At 41.6% G+C, this 17,662-nt stretch overlaps 1 protein-coding gene across 1 annotated transcript in view; it reads left to right on the plus strand.

Moving 5' to 3' along the window:
• The first annotated feature begins 5,265 nt into the window (after positions 1 to 5,265).
• Positions 5,266 to 17,662, plus strand: part of CLVS1 (clavesin 1) — a 94,555-nt gene continuing 82,158 nt past the window's right edge. The window contains exons 1-2 of the mRNA XM_063169361.1: positions 5,266 to 5,328; positions 10,173 to 10,785. Coding sequence (XP_063025431.1) covers positions 10,397 to 10,785 — 389 coding nt within the window. The 5' untranslated portion in view covers positions 5,266 to 5,328; positions 10,173 to 10,396. The remainder of the gene's footprint in view (positions 5,329 to 10,172; positions 10,786 to 17,662) is intronic.

Raw genomic sequence — 17,662 nt, forward strand, 5'->3', positions numbered from 1 at the left:
CACGCAGCCCCCCGCCGCCCCACGGCAGCTGCCGGCGCTGTGCAGGTATTTGGATTCGCCTTCTCTCGGGTTGCGCAGGGCGGCTCTCGGCGCTCCCCCCGCCCCGCCGGGCCCGGCATGCGGCGTTTCAGCACCGCGGGGCGGACAGCTCCGGCCCCGCCGCTCCCGCCCGGCCGCGGCTCCGGCTCTGCTCCCCCTGCCCGGCTCCCTGCCCTGCTCCCGGTCTGCCCCCTGCCCGCTCCCTTTGCCTGCCCGGCTCCCTGCCCTGCTCCCGGTCTGCCCCCTGCCCGCTCCCTTTGCCTGCCCGGCTCCCTGCCCTGCTCCCTGTCTGCCCCCTGCCCGCTCCTCTGCCCGTCCTGCCCCCTGCCCTGCTCCCCCTTCCTTCCTGCCCTGCTCCCTGCCTGCCCTGCTCCCTCCTGCCCCCTCCTGCCTGCCCTGCTCTCCCATGCCTCCTCCTGACTACCCTGCTCCCCCCCGCCTGCTATGCCTATTCCCTGTCCTGCCCCATGTCTCCTGCCAGCCCTATTCCCTCCTGTCTCCTGCCTCCTTCCAGCCAAGCTCTCTGTCTGCTGCCTGCCCTACTCCTTGCCTGCACAGCCTGCTTCCCGTCCTGCTACTCCCGTTCCCTGCCTCCGGCCAGCGCTGGCTGCTGACTCCTGCCTGTCCAGCTCCCTGGCTGCCCTACCTCCTGCCTCCCAACATACCTCTCCTGTCTGCCAACCGACCTCTCCGGTATCTGCATCCCTGCTGCCTGCCTGCTCTTTGCCCTGACTGCTTCTTTCTGCTGCTCATTGCATTCCCTGTCTCTATGTTCCCTGCTTCTACTCCTTGCCTCATGCCTGCCCTGACTCCCTACTCTCTGCCTCCTCTGCCTCTTACTTGACCTGCTCCCTCCCTGTCTCCTTATCTTGTTCCCTGCCTCTCTTCTTTGCCCTGCTGCTTCTACTTCCCTTACCTCCCCTCCCTCCTCTGCTTCACCTGTCTCCCTTGCCTCTCCTTGCCCTGCTTACTGCTTCCTGCCTCCTTTATATCCTGCCTCTTCTTCCTCCAGCTGTCCTTGCCCTGCTTCTCTGATTCTCTTCTCTCTGCCTTCCTCCATTCTACCTTCCTTGTCTGCTCTCCTCCCTGCCCCACTCCCTTGTCTCCTTTCCTTCCCGCCCCTGTTTCCCCACATTCCTCAATTTCCTGCCCTTTCTTCCCCTCCTGTCTTCTTTCTCCATCACCAGTCTCCATCCTTCCTGCAAGGGGGCATGGCACTGTAAAGATCAACTCAGCAGCCCAGGTGCTGGGCAAGGAAGGAAAAGAGCATCTGGAAGGGAAAGTCCAGATGCAATTTGAGACCCAGGAGAGATCAGAGGCATGCAGAGGAAAGGGCTAAAACTGGAAGCTTAGTTAATGAAGTGAGAGATACAGCCAGGGGTTGACATAGAGGAGCTTGTCAAAGAGCAGCAGATACCTGTTTGCTCCTCAGCACATTGATGCCTGTTTTGACCAGTTGCTTTCATTCCAAAGAGAGAGGAGAGATTAAAGGGAGGGGGGAATGTGCCACGTCAGTCAATGGTATTGCTTTCCTGGTGGTAAACAGTGATGGGTGCCGGGAAGAAGTGAGGTGAATCACGTCTAGCATGTGGGTCCTTTGCTGCAGGAAGTCAAGAATTAAGTTTTGGTCTCTGCAAGAAGTGAGGGTGTTCATACAGAAAATAAATGTAAAGCAAATAACAGCTGGAGAAACACCATGCATGCTACTGGCCTGACTTTAATTCTGTTTGCAATGGTTTAATCCTGAGAGGGTGAGGAAGGTCATAGGAGAAGGGGAATTTCCCCTTTTCAAAATGCTGATTCCTCAATTTTAACAAGCTCTGTGAATAATTAAGGAGCAGATGGCTACTTCATGTCCATCACTAAATAGTGACAGGATTATATTTGGAAGAAAAAATTAAATTACAGAAAGTCTGCTTTCATGTGCTGTCTGAGTAATCAGATGATAACATAGATTATCTCCAGTACTAAAAGTTAATACAATGCCGACATTTACATGAGCTATTATGTAACAGTATTATGCCATGCACTGCATAGCCAAAGTACTGGTTTAATTTTTCCTGTAATAAGTCAGATAGCCTTGTAGAACTTTTCCTAATTGCAGTCTGTATCCTACCTTGAAGTTTACAGGGCCAGCTTGTGCTGTATCTGTGCTGATGATTTTAAGAATTCTGTTGACTCATCTACCTCTAAAAACTATTGAGTATTTTCTAAAAAATAGACTTTTGTAAGGCAAACACAAAACAATGAAAGATACTGCCACCTTTTCAAGAAAACCTTCTTAATTTATTATATCACAATTATAACTCAAAATCTATTGCAGAGACGGGATATTCTGAGTAGCACTGAGTGCTGCTGAGTAGTAGAGTGAGCAGTGCAGCTGAATTCAGCAGTGGAGGAGCTGCAGAATCCACGCCATAGCACTGGGTCATGATTCCTTAAACTCTACGTGCCTTGAACACAGACATCATTTCACTGAAATATGTAACAGCAGCCTCCTCATCTTCCAAAAAAAGGCCCATGTCAGTTGAAATAGTAATGATCAGCCTCATAAAAGGATGGAGAATACTTCCTTCAAAAAGATGTAAACTCATGCAGTCGTTAACTTAAGCATGCAATAATTGAAGCCATTGTGCTATTGCTTAGCAAGTGAGTTTTATTTTCTTTCACAGCCTTGTACTGTAGTGTCTCTCTGGCATAGACACAAACAAGATGTGACAATTGGGTGCTACTAGTTAAATAAAACAAAACAAGAATAAAAGGAAGCAGCATTAGTCTCTTACAGAGTGGAAAATCTGAACAGAAGTTCACATGGTTTTCATCAGAAGGGTTGTAATTCCTTTCCCTCTTGATCTAATCCTGCTCCATTGGTTTAATTTGAGAATTTCAGAATACTGTAGTGGAATTTTGGTTTGCTTTGTTTGTTTTTTTTCTTCAGTAATATTTATAGAGATAAACCCTTGAAATATGATATGTTTCTATACCGAGAAAACAAACCCACACAGTATTATAAAATTATATAAGCTTTATTTCTACAAGTTTGGGAGAAATTTCTATGTGCTTTCTGTTTGTGTTGAGACTTCAGTAGAAATGAGAGAAAAAAAACCCAGAAGGACTGCATTAATTCCTGGGGGCAGAAATCCCTTCCCCTTTCCCCCTTTCCCCCTTTCCCCCTTTCCCCCTTTCCCCCTTTTCCCCCTTTCCCTCTTTCCCCCTTTCCCCCTTTTCCCCCTTTCCCTCTTTTCCCCCTTCCCCCTCTCTCCCTATCCCCTTCCCTTCCCTTCCCTTCCCTTCCCTTCCCTTCCCTTCCCTTCCCTTCCCTTCCCTTCCCTTCCCTTCCCTTCCCTTCCCTTCCCTTCCCTTCCCTTCCCTTCCCTTCCCTTCCCTTCCCTTCCCTTCCCTTCCCTTCCCTTCCCTTCCCTTCCCCTCCCCTCCCTTCCCCTCCCCTCCCTTCCCCTCCCTTCCCTTCCCCTCCCTTCCCTTCCCTTCCCTTCCCTTCCCTTCCCTTCCCTTCCCTTCCCTTCCCTTCCCTTCCCTTCCCTTCCCTTCCCTTCCCTTCCCTTCCCTTCCCTTCCCTTCCCTTCCCTTCCCTTCCCTTCCCTTCCCTTCCCTTCCCTTCCCTTCCCTTCCCTTCCCTTCCCTTCCCTTCCCTTCCCTTCCCTTCCCTTCCCTTCCCTTCCCTTCCCTTCCCTCTCCTCCCACAGTGATATGCCACAGATGTTTTTATCTGGCATGACATATATAGCAAACAGGAGTCAACAGTAATATATCACCATTGCATTTCATTTTTTTTGAAAGAACATAATTTTCCAAAGCATGGAGTAAAAGAAGTGCAAAATTAGATAAGCCTCATGTTATTAAACATGCCATACTGAATATCTTGTTAATATGTTTTGTTCTTTCTTCTGTATATCTTCATGCAGATGTTGTAACCCAGCTCCTACAGCATTTAGGCATTTTTGGACACTAATGTTATGATTGTGTGCTGTCAGATTTCTACATATAGCTTCTTTATGAGGCTTGGGAGTCAGAATTATCCTTTGCATGCTGTTAATTTCTGCTGCAAGATGTTTCTGTGTTATTGGAGGAACTGACCTCTGTCCCATAGTGGCCAGGGTGCTTTTGCTTGGTGATGCTTGCACTGTGACTGACATGGAAGTTCCTCATAAACTGCTGCTTCTTTGGCATGCCACAGGTCAGGCCAAATGTTCCCATAGGGATTTGCAGATTGTCTGTGATTGGTGAATACTTGCAACTTAAAAACCATGATTTGAAAAAAAATTTAACCAAATTCTTGAGGTTAATGCTGTTATATTTAACTTTTTTATTTCTGTATTGTATAAGTTCCCCTCCTTGGCATGTGGTCCAATTCCTTAATATTCAGGTAATTTATGAGTTTTGCACATTTTAGGTCAAAAGACACCGGGGCAGTTTTTTAATTTTACATTTACTAGACAACCTTGCCTGTCTCTCCTCCTGCCTAGCAGCTTGTAAGAATAGCAGGACAGCTTCAGGTTGGTGCTGCAGACATGCCTGCCCTACATACTGTGCAGAGAGCAGAGAAGATCAGTTGAGTTTCTGCCATGTTTTGTGCTGTGCCATGGCTAAATTGGCACACTGGGCATTTAGATGCAGCCTGAGGGCAATCTGTAAGTAGCTCAAACTAGAAAAAAGATTGTAGAATGAGTAGGAAGGCATGATGTGTTGTTTTTACTGAACTGAAGGAAATGTTAGTTTTTGTACCTGAGCTGAGAGATTCTACCCTGGGAAAATGCGAGAAACCGTCAAATTCCCCACACAGCTGTTACAGTCACAAACATTCACTATTTTCATAATGACAAGAAGGAACAAATCCCCCGTGAAGGTTTACAGGAGCACCAGTACTTGGAGCAGAAAGCCTTACAATATTTAACTCATTAATGTGCACTGGGAGAATCTGGTCCCTTGGGAAAGACTACAGAGAAGTAGTGGTGAGGCCACAGTTGGAGTATTGGATCCTCTTCTGGGCTCCTCAGTACAAGGGAGACAAGAACATATAAGAGAAAGTCTGACAAAGGGTCCAGGGGATGATGAGGAAAGATTCCCTGGATGTTAGCATGTAGGCTTATGGCTCAGGAGGGATATGATCTGCTCCCAGCTCTGGGAAATGTGTCCTCTGGGATCTCAGACACATCACTCAGGGCTGTGCTTCTCCCCACAGTCTGTGGAAGATGCCAGGGTCTCACAGCCAAGGATGAAAGGGAGGCAGTTTTGCTCATTGCTCTTTTGAAATTGCATCATGGAACTGGGGTAGGTTCCTTTCTAGGTCTGACTACTCCACTTCCAGTGCAGGTTTCTACTAAGGCACCACAAGGCCACAAAGGACCATAGGAACCATTCCTATAGGTATAGGTATGGATTCATCCTCTCCTGTCCTTATGGAGCAACCCCTGCTAAGCAGAACATAGCCCTAAGAGATTTTCCAGAATTAACATCAAAATATTTTTCAAAAAGAAATTTAATGAGATGACACCCACGCTCTGAGATAAAATCATTCTATATTACCATTTTCTCTCCCTCCCTGCCCACTCCCTTCCTCTCTGGCATGACTTCAGCAGCTAATATCTGTATAAATGCTAGGAGTTAGGAATTATATAATGAGCCAAATCTTAGCAGTGATGCCTCTTAATACCAGGTGAGAATGAAATGTTAGTGTCTTCTCAATTTAAAAATTGTGGTAATGAAATTTCACACGGCAGATAGCATTAGACTGGATGGAAAACATTTGGTAGACTGAGAGACAGCTAAAATCTTTCTGGAACTGAATTGGATAGGGAAGGGCCAAATAGACATGAGGTGTTTAAAGAAGCAAGTGGTGTTGCAGGGGCTGGTAAGTGGGCAGGAACAAAATGATCCAGACAATTCCATCATCACTGCAGGCAGGTTTTGACCAATTTTCCAGGGCATGCAGTGCAAACAGGGATTGAATGCTGACCCAGAAACTGTCTCTGAAGAGAGAGCAGTAAAGCATGTTAAAACCTTTGAATGAAAAGTGCTTTGTATACTGTGGAAAAATATTATTTTCATTTTAGTTTGTAAAGTAAATATTACTACCATTTTATTATTAACTTTTTCTTTTGAGGATTATGCAAAAAATATAAGCTGCTTGTCTGAAAATTGTATTGCACTTGCAGTATGTTACTCATGCTGAACACTCACTGTCCCTTGTCATTCCCTTGCTGGGACTGAAAATGAATCAGCCAAAATTGTATGTGACATCACAATTTTGGTGGAAATCTCCCTCCTTGTTTTGATTTTAGTATGTTGTGGTTCAAAACTCTATATTTTTTTTTCATTTAAGGCTGAATTTTCTTCCTTTGGAGGGATGAATTATTATAAGTGGCTGTGAAAAGACATTAGAAGAGCAAATAGTCCCCTGGGAACAAAGAGTCACAAGATAGGAAAACAGCTGTTGAGATTATAACCCATTTTAAAGTGCCAATAAACAGCAACAATATTCAAAATAGGAAAAGAAGGCCAGTATCTTTATTCGGAAGAAAAAAACAACCCTGCACCAAACTGAACAAAGATGTAAACATCTAAAAAATTGGCAGATGGATCAGAGCTGTACACAACACTGGAAGAGAAGGAGAAATTGCCATGTGTGGGAGGAGGTGAAAATGGAGATGAAGCTTCTGTTATATCTTGGGAATCAGAATAAATCAGAACCATTTGAGAAAGTGCAGTGACAGTTAAACTGGGTAGTTATGGAGCACTAAATTTATTGTCAAGGTTAGCAGTGGGAGAACCAAATCATTCACTGATGTGTATCAGGCTTATCAGGCTCCTTGATGGCAATGGTGCTAGTGTGGGTTGCTAACTTCATGATTTCCCTACGATTCTGAGAGTGACAAAATTGTTCATACATATTTTAGATTATTTTGCAATATATAACTTCCCACCAATAAAGTATTTTAGTGCAGTCTGTTCCAGGTGATAGTCAGGATAATCTATAGATAACTGTAATCCATGGTAATAGCTCAGCTCACTATCACAAAACTCGGAAATGCATTTAAAAATGGATCTGCTGATAGAATGAGTATTGGCAAGTTGTTTTTTGGCAACATCTGACAAGAAAGAACTGTATCTCCCTCACCTTGGGATAGTCCTGAGCATTTAAATTAGTTAAAAACAGTAGGAGACTTTAATAAAAATAAGAAGAATCATTTTTGACATTAAATAGTTGGGGAACCAATAAAAAAGGCCAGACTTTATTTCCTTGGAGCAGAGGAATATCCTTCCTTCTGGAGCAGACTGCATTTGACCTTTTAAGAATTTGCCTTATTGCCAAAGAAGCATCTTGGTGGAGGTGGAAGACAGAAAAGTAGCAGAGGAAGGGACAGTTTTACTCCCATAAACTCCTAGAACGTGAATGAACCACTGGGAATTGTGTGTGTGTATTGTCATTGTTGTCTGCTGCTAATCCTTGGATGCTTTCGAACAGACCCAGAGAAGGGCCACAAAAATGATCAGAGAGCTGGAGCACCTCTCTTACGAAGACAGGCTGAGAGTTGGGGTGGTTCAGCCTGCAGCAGAGAAGGTTCCAGGCAGACCTTACAGCAGCTGTCCAGTACCTAAAGGGGGACTACAAGAGAGATGGTCACAGACTCTTACTAGAGCCTGTAGTAACAGGGCAAGGGCTAACATTTTTAAACTGAAAGAGGACAGATTAAGATTGGATATAAAGAGGAATTATTTTATTGTGATGAGGGTGGTGAATCTCTGAAATGAGTTTCTCAGAGAAGTTGTGAATGCTCAAACATTGGAAGTGTTCAAGGCCTGGTGGAAAGGAGCTTTGAAAAACTTGATCCAGTGAAAGATGTCCCTGCCCACAACAGGGAGGTTGGACCAGCTGACCTTCAAAGATCCTCTCCAAATGAAAACATTCTGTGATTCCACAGTTTTGTGATTCTAAGACACAGGAACGCTAAAGGTGTTGTAATTCATGCTAGGTCCTAAGCCAGAGCTGATGCAGACCCCAGACAAGCTTCTTGCTTTCAGATCTCTGCTTAACACTCTTGGGAGCAGAGTTTCCATACTCTACACTTGCTGTTAAAACCAGGGAGGGACAATCCTGGCACCACAGTCCCCTAATGACAGCGCAACCCTTAAATACCCCTAGCTTTCCTAACTAGCTCAAGGAGGCAGTTGTGAATAAACCCATGATTTATGCAAAAAAATGCTGATGTCACCATTAACTTGAGATCTCAGTCACAAAATATTAGCCTGGTTTCTCTATGGCCTGCTGTAATTTTACATCAGTGGAATTTGGTTGATACCATTGGAATTGCTCCAATGTGGTCTAATAAAGTCAAGAGTAAAGAAAATAACTGTTACTTTATTTTTATATAAGGAATCCACCTTTATTACAGCTCTAATTTCTTTAAGAATTGAATAGGCTGCACTCATGGGCTACCCCGCAAAACCTGGGGACTTGTTTTCTGGAATCATTTGCACTCCGTAGTGCCTTTTCAAAGCCCTCTTTTCTCCCAGCTCTGCCTTTCCTCGAGTTTTCCCAGGCTGATCAATCATCAGATACTCTGCTCTGCAGGTAGCTCTTTTCAACTCCAGCTCCACAGTGAATACAGAAAGACGATGCTTAATAAACTCTCCTTTGTGTCACCCACAAAAAGTCCAATTCGTAATGCTGTTAAATGAAAAGCTTATCTCCCAACACAAATGTCCTTTAAGCAAATACGCAGAAACACTCTGTATTTAAATTTTGGGATTTCATCCTGGGGCTGCAGCTGTGGCATCTAAAATGTAGTTTTTTATCAATAACATGCAAGGTCACAAAGCAGGGAACTGAGGCATCCCTTGAGCTCATTGACTTCCAGGTCCTGCAACATAACTTTGAGCAAATCAGGGACCAAGAAATGCTTTGGCTGCTGCTCTCTCCTTTGTTTGATCTGAGAATGCTGAACCCAGGGGAGTAGCTGAATGAAATGGTTGTTTTGCTATAAATAATTCATAACTTTCCAAACAGCTTTCTTCAAATACAAAAAGTATGTCTTTTACTGAGGGATTCCCTTTAAATTTTTAAAACCCATTTTTCCTTTTCAGAAATTAGAAAGAGAGATCTGTTAAGCTGGGGAGGGGGGTGGTTTGCTTGTCTGTTTCTGTGATGGCTGAAAAATTGTATGGATCTTGATCTTTCCTCACACATATATCACATTGGAACAGACCTTGATCTTATTTCACACAAGTGTAGCTACACAGACTTCGATGACAGCCTCTGGCTAATTATGTCACTGAAATGTAAGAGATTCACTGTACCATTTTGCTCATACATAACAGCTTAAGCAGATTTTCTTCTAACACTTGTAAAAACAAACTCTAGGTAAAGCACCAAAATCAAAATGAAATTCAGAACTAGGTATTCAGGAAAGCTACAATATACTGGAAAAAGGAATTTTGAATAAAATATGTCTCTTTTCAACTAAAACACAAATCCTGCCAGACTGGATACATCAAGAACCTTATTTGTGGGAAGTTTCCAGTGAAGACATATTGAGTCTCAATGGGAAATATTTCCAGTGAATTTCTAAAAAGTAGAAATTATCCCTGGAATTGGTAGTGTTTTGGGTTTTTTTAAAAAATCAGCTTTACAGACAGCTCATGGTCTTATTGAAGGAGAGCTACAAGCTGATAGTACAGGTGATAAAGCCAAATCAAACAGGTGTTCTGCTTAGTATGATGATGGTAAATCTGTCTATTTATGGAGCTGAAATGTTGCTCCCATTAATGGTGGAAAAAAAATACTATTATTTTTGCTGCTATCATCATTGGCTTGAACTTAGGGATGCTGCAACTCCCACACTTCTGTAAGACAGCTTTGAGAAGTGTATTCCAATAGCAAGTTGATACAGCTTAGTATTAATTGTCAATGAATCAGATTGTTTTTCTGAAAGCCTGAAAACATACATTTAAGATGTTAGTCACTGCCTTATCTTAAAATTCACCCATTCTGAAATTATGTGACTTGTATCCTCCTACACAAAGAAATTTTATGGCTAAATAAATTCAGAAATGCATCCCTACAAGCTTTATATACACATTTAATCTTTCTTTTATATATTTTCTTTTTCTTTTAGTAAGTGGTGGAATAAACAACACTTTCCTTGGGTGGATTATAGTACATGTGAACTGCCTGTTACTCTGCAAGAATAAGAAAGCCCTTTGCTTTTACTTGTTAAATATCAACTTGATAGCAAAAAGCGTCTGAATGGCTCATGCTCACAGATCATCAATTGAATGGGATCAGCACTTCTACTAAAATATCCGAAGTTAAGGATTTGGAAAAGAGGTTTTTGCAGAGATGACCCATTTACAAGCTGGACTTAGTCCAGAGACTATAGAGAAAGCCCGCCTGGAACTGAATGAAAACCCAGACATTTTGCACCAGGATATCCAGCAAGTCAGGGACATGATCATCACGAGGCCTGACATTGGGTTTTTACGTACAGATGATGCCTTCATCTTGAGATTTCTCCGAGCCAGAAAGTTTCACCAAACGGAGGCCTTCAGACTGCTGGCTCAGTACTTCCAATACCGCCAATTAAATCTGGATATGTTCAAAAACTTCAAGGCTGATGACCCAGGAATCAAACGGGCTCTGACTGACGGGTTTCCGGGAGTGCTAGAAAATCGCGACCACTGCGGCAGGAAGATTCTTCTGCTTTTTGCAGCCAACTGGGATCAGAGTAGGTAAATGTAGATAGTGTCCTTATCTTTTTACACACACTCACACCCAACTCCTGATGGAATTTTTTGGCCATCTTTGAAACAGCAAGGCCATTTTCAGCAAAATATTTTGTAACCATATCTCCATTACACCATAACTTCCATCTCACCTGATCACCTCTCAGTCCTCATAGTCCTCATTCTTACGACACAAGGCCATTGAGAGTTAAGGCTATATCAGTGTGTCATATAAGTAGCTCATGTCTGGGTTTTTTTAAAGAAATATTTCCAAATTTTATCCAGAGAATGTATTTTTGCTATATGTACATTAATATCTATCATACAATTACTTCAGTATCATGGACCAGCCAAACAGGTTGACAGAAAGCATCTCAAAACATATGGAGATTCCTGTAGCTCTCCTGGTGCAGAGGAAACTGACAATATTTATTCTATCTTCAGACTTTCTAACAGATTGCTTGCTTGCTTGTTTGTTTGTTTGTTTGAACTATTATGGGAATTGCAGCCTCTGCTCTATTTCCACAATCTGCATTGAGATTTCTACATACTCTGGTGGCTCTGTGTTGTTAGTCCAATAAATGGGACATTCACACAAAGCATATTTTCTGTTCAGGCCATTTCTTTACAGAGTGGTATTAACAAAAATATCTCCTAATCATTATTATAAAATAATGTCCTTAAATTAATGTGATTAGTCAGCTTTCATTACCTATTTGAAGTGGTACAGAGAAAAGGGGCTAGTCCAGGAATGTCATGTCCACATTGTCCTCATCTTTGTAAGTTATTCCATTCCATTTTCCCTGACTTCATGGTGAGATAGAGAAGTGTAATCACCTGTAGGTTTACTATGTGTTCTGTTGGATCTTGATAAACATCATAAGAAAGAACAAAATTTGGATTCAGGTTTTAAGTACCATCAGTTCTGATGGTTTCCAGGTAGGATTTTGTCTTGCCATGGTCTAAAGTCTTTGATGAAAAAGTCTTATCCTTAGGAGTCAGTAGATTGGAGCTTTGTTTTACAGCATAAAAATTATTAGAGAACAATACACACGCCTGCAATTTTTCATGTTATTTGTTTTCTGGGAAAACCTTTCATCACCATGTGAAAAGCAGAGTTTCTGATTTCCATTCACATGTGAATAAATGTCCAGAAAATGATACAGAAGTGTAACTTTTCATAATCAAACGTGTTTGGTTAAATGGTGAACTGAGGCCAGTAATAAAAGTCCTATTATCTACAAACAGGCCAGCAGTTTCTCTCCTGTCTTTCTGAAGTGCAAGTTTGCCTTTCTTTCAGAAACCACAGAACTCTTCTGTTAGCAATTGGCCTGAAAAGAAAGATGAATGCACAGGTATCTGGAATTAATAGAAAGCATCAGCTTTAGAGGACAGTAGCACAGTGGAACTGCTGGTTGCATTAAGGGATTTAGGTATTACATAGAGCCAGCTTTGGGTTTCTGATCCTTCAACAAAATGAATCTTTGTGATTAACCTTGTACATCAGGTCCTGCTCTTGGAAAGCTGAGAGTGCTGGTGTCTAAGGCTCCTGCAATGAAACTTTGACAGAATAATGACTCTGGTCAGATTTTGGCTCATATTTTCTGCAAGCCCTTTAAATATGCATCCATGATATGTGTGTGTGTGTGTGTGTGTGTGTGTGTGTGTGTGTGTGCAAAAACCAAAGCAAACCTGCATATTTTTGAAGACATAATTTTAACTTTCAAGGAAGAAAAGCTGAGGCAAATACCATAGGATGTACTTTCCTAAGAACCCTCAGTGGCATTAAAAATCATGTACAAAGTTTACCTCAGTTCAGCCACTGAACCTCATATCTTCTGTAGATTCAGATGACAAGGAGTGTTTTTTCTGTGGGCTTTTGTGGTACTCCAGCTGCAACAGGGATTTGAGACAGGATTTGGGCTGTAAGTAAATGGATATCCTCCTCCTTTTTTGCTGTCTAGAGACATCAACAAGAGGAAAAGCTGTTAAGGAGAGGAAATGGTGAGTGCAGTGTCCTATTAAGCAGCATGGGAGCAGGTTATTGACCAGAAGAAACACAAATTTTAAAAAGAAGTTCAAAAAGGCATTGTGCACATCTTACATAAATGTATCTAGGGCAACCTTTCTGCAGACATGTCTTCTGAGTGACAGCAAGATGTTCACAAGCTCACATTTCAGCTGAATGCTAATGGAATCGGCCATGATGCAAGAGTAAGAGCTGATCCTTCAGCCTGCCCTTCCTTACTTTAATCTCATTTGCCCCTGGCTTTGCCTTCTCTTTCTTTATGATCAATATCTAATTTATGAAGGGTTGTTTATAAAGAAATAATAATTTTAAAGGGTCTATTAAAAATGAGAATAGCTATAGTCCATAAGTTGATTTTTAGTTCAGACATCCTTACCATTTATGCACCTGGGAGTATGGTTGCTGTTAGCACATGTCAAAGAGGCCAATCTTGAAACTTTCTGTGCTTATAAATATCTTGATTTTTAACAGGAATTTTCATTATTTGTGTAATATGACTTCTTGGACAAATCAGATCCAAGATGTTTCTAAGGTTCTTCCTGTATCAAAGATAGAATTTCCATGTAAGCTTCTAAAAACATTTGTAATTTCAGCCACCAGAATGCAACTGATAGGCCTGACATTTCTAGCAAACTAGGTTTTAATTTCCAGTCTCAATATTTCCAGCTTCAGCTTCCAGCTGCTAGATCATGTTAGTTTAAATGTACCACAAAAATACGACAGCTTCCCATGTTCGTACTTTTGTGTCCTGGCCACGTCACATTTAACCTATTTTTGAGTTCGCTGGGGAGGCAGCACTGTAGGGTGAGTCACTGCCAGGCAAGAAGAAACTGCATTAGCGACTCTGCAGCAGAGGTTCTTGTGTTCACCTTCAGCCATGGGGAAAGCAAAACAGCTAACACCCTTGTCCTCAAGGAAAATAACAACTGTGTGTTGTCCACAAGGTAAAGAACACACCTCTGAGCAGCCAGCGCAGCAAAGATAATGTTCTGCAGAGCAATCCACTAGATCAATGCATCTCAATACACTTAAGATGCCCAAACTTAAACAGTTTTAACTTCTTTACTCTCAGAACTGGGGAGATTTTCCAGGTTTAAAATACTCTTCATGATTCTTTTCTGGACTGTTCCTGTCATTTAAGTGTTGTTGCTAAGGTGCAGGTGGATGAACTAAATAAAAAATTTATTTTTAAAAATTATAAATCATCAAGTGATAACCCTATCTCATCTCTTCAGTAGTTTCCTCTTTTTAGATATAAGATTGTCACTCTGTTCTTAACTACTCTATCCCATTTTGAGCTCATGTTCAGCTCAAATTTGCCTTCAAGTCAGTTTCCTAAAATACAAATGCCACTGGTAAATGTGTCATACATTCTCATCCATAATGTGGGCACAGTCTCGCATGTGATTCACGCTCTTGTGCAGAGCTAAACAAGTCCTGCTCCCCAGTTATCATTTCAAGAGGTTTGTGACATCTGCCAAGTTCACTGGTAAAGAATTTTATTTTTGTTTCCACATAGTTCAAAAATATAACGATGATTGTCTTGATGGCAATCTTTTCCCTCTTTGATGACAGGGAAAAAACCACAAGGGATGATAATTTTTATTGCCAAATTACTAGCTGAGATTTATCACATTTCCAGAGCTAGACTAATTCAGCCTGTTCTGCATAGGTTTGATTTCTCTCCATTGTTCAGGCAGATTTCTTAGAGATGATGTCATCACTTTCTCTCTAGGTCCTGCCCAGTATATTTTGGATCTGTTAGTTAAAGTTAATCACATATTCAATACCTTCATTTTCACTTATTCAGTACTGAATAAATGAAAATGAGCAGATGAATAGAAAAGAAAGAGATCAGATAAGTTCCATAGTGAGGAAAAAAATCCTGTCGAGTTATATTACTGTAAACCAGTACAGGGGAGGGACATTTTTCACTTTGATCAGAACTCAAGGTGAGAACCCACCTGACACACACAAAGACTTTACTTACACCACTTCTTACAGAGCACATTATTTTGAATGCAAATTTGTGCAGCAGTAAAGACAGATAAGGATGTCAAACTGATCATGTAATGAAAATTTTTAATTAAATAGTTTGCATGATAAAAAATTCCAGTTTGTAAAACAAACAAATACACACACACATACACACACAGAGTTTAGATGAGACCTGAACAAGGATTTAATGTAAAAAAAGAATGTTTCATGCGCTGGAAAACAAATACTCTTTCTCTCACTTTTTCGTTTCCTCACTCTCAGCAAATCTAAGCCCTCACCCCTCTGATTCACCTGTAGTGAATCTGAAGCTTTTAACGAAGTTAGGTAAGAGGGTCTTCTCATCTGTTGGATTGAGGAAAGCCTTCAGTAACTTCCACAGCTGTTCCTATATCTGCTACTGTCTTCTCATAAAGCTGCCCATACACCAAGGAGATGGAGCTTTGGGTGAACATGTAATTCAGCAGAAGGTGTTCATTAATCTTCCAAGCAAAAGTGTTTCTTTCAAGGTTGTTCAGCCAACGTAAAATTTATTTTTGTGTAGAGAGCCAGAAGAAGGACTCCAATCACAATACTCTGCAAATAGGACTTGGAGTAGGGAGCAGAATGTTTTTCATAGTTTTTTTTCAGTGAGATAGTAATTAATTTCTGTCTTCATGTCTGTGCCTTAGAAGCTGTCACATAGCTCCAAAAATTCTGTGAGTCAGACAGAGAAAACCTGCTGCTTTGTTTACAACATACAATGCCAAGTCAACTGCTAGCCATAAACCATCTTTTATTACCCAGGGAATCTCTAATACCAGATACCATTCTGTAGGACAGTGTACTGAGGCTAAAGGGAAAGGAAATATTCTGACACAGAGGTAAACCAACAGCTATAAATATTTTAAAGGATCATAATAAAACCCAAGTATGCCCTTCCTGAGAAAGCTCAAAGTGGTGTAATTACAAGGATATTATCATCATCAGATCCTGTTGGTATAAAAGAATTCATCTCAAGTGTTGATTGTTCTAATATATTTCAAGCATAGTTTCAGATGCTTAATAGAATATGAGGTAGCAAACATCTGTTGGGACTGATTTATAGTCACAGGCAAACTATGGCAGTAACTCAGCCTCATGTCTGTTTATCATGAGGGATTACAGCTGAAGTGCAGCCAGCCCTGACACCATAATGACTTTTGCACATCAAATCTTTGGGTTTGGTTAGGAGCTAATGATTCTGTGTTGGGAGATGCTTACAGTAATGCAGATTGGCACTGTGGTTCAAGCATTGCTTTGACCAATAAAAAGCTTAGAAGCATGCTGCATTAAAAAAAAAATCATAGTACATTACTGAGCTGATCTGGAATGGTAGCAGAATTCAGGATAGCATGGGAAGGCAGCAGAGCATAAGCATAATACTCATTTAGAAGAGTAACAGATGTGTAAATTAAATGTTGGACAAGGAAGCAAAGAAGAAGCTCTGTCTTGAAATGTTTTCATTTGCTTGCTGGCAGCAGCTTAATTCAGTTAGCACCATTTATTACAGAAGCCATATTTGGGAAGGCAATTGTAGCCCATCTGAATGACAGCAGGATGACATACACAAATGAGAATCCTGTGTTGTGCTGCAAAGGGAATCCAAGAAGACAAAGAAAATGTCTGAAAAAAGAGAAAGAAAAACAACAGCTGGGAAAGTTATGAAGCATATGTTGAAGAATGAGAAAAGCCTGACTGAAAAGAAAAAACAAATCCATGGAGAGGGATTGGCAATCAAACACATTTTAGAGGGAAGAGGTGACTGGATGGTGTTGGGCTGAGGGCTGGCTGAAGAGCTGTGAAGGACAGTGCCTGGGGGTGAGAAACACAGTTGCAAGAGCTTTCTCCCAGAATAACACAGGAAAATGTAGGGCAGACTGGAAAGTGGCTCTGTGTCACCTTCCTCCTGTGGCGAAAAGAAACCAATCCAATTCCTGTGCTTCATAAAGTGGAAGGAAGGACAGCTGATAAAGAAAAATATACAGACACACACACACAGAAAACACACAGGCACACATACACATCCCCTGCTTTTCTTTTCAGACTCAATTTTTGCATAAGGGTTTATGCCTTGATGTAAGAAAAGAGAAGCTGCATACAGTTGTGATTGCACTTGTCCATTAAAGAATGACCCACAGTCCTATGTGGGCTATATATGTCATCCTCACAGATGGGATCTGCAAAAGAGCACCACAACAGAGCTACATGCACAGAATAGTAGGAAGCCAAGCAATGTGACATCCCACATGGTTCCTTGCCCTTTTGAACTTTGGAAACTGCTGGAAACCATGAATGAATGAATGCTCTTATAAATAGCAGCTTTTCGAGGTGAAGCTTTGTAGGAAGAGACCAGAACACTTTTTTGTCACAGCACTCCTCAAATCAAGTTTTCTAAATATCTAATATTCTGATCAGTTTCTAACTTGCCAACCTACCTAAAAGCAGCCAAGGCAAATTCAGGCATCGCAGCAGGAACAGACTGAAACGAGTCAGGGAAGGAAAAAACCATTAATTCTCTGGCCAGCTATTTAATAAGCTACATGCAGTAGAAGCATCAGAAAAGGATAGAAATACTGAGCTGGAATCCTTAAATGCATTTGAAATTTTAAAATTTTAATACTTCTTGATATATTATTTCCCCAGGCCATGATTTATTTTAGACTCTTTTCTCTGAACTCTGAGCCCTATACCAATTGCATTTTACATTGAAATAGCTGCTTTTTTCACTCTGGCAAGTGCTGAGCATCCTCCAATTCCAGCACCCTCAGAACAGCACAAGGAATGCTTAGGAATTTGTGCTGTTAGCAGACCAGGTGATCCCACAGGAGTTACAGCAGA

The sequence above is a fragment of the Melospiza melodia genome, chromosome 1, assembly GCF_035770615.1.
Source record: "Melospiza melodia melodia isolate bMelMel2 chromosome 1, bMelMel2.pri, whole genome shotgun sequence".
In the NCBI taxonomy this organism is placed as follows: Eukaryota; Metazoa; Chordata; class Aves; order Passeriformes; family Passerellidae; genus Melospiza; species Melospiza melodia.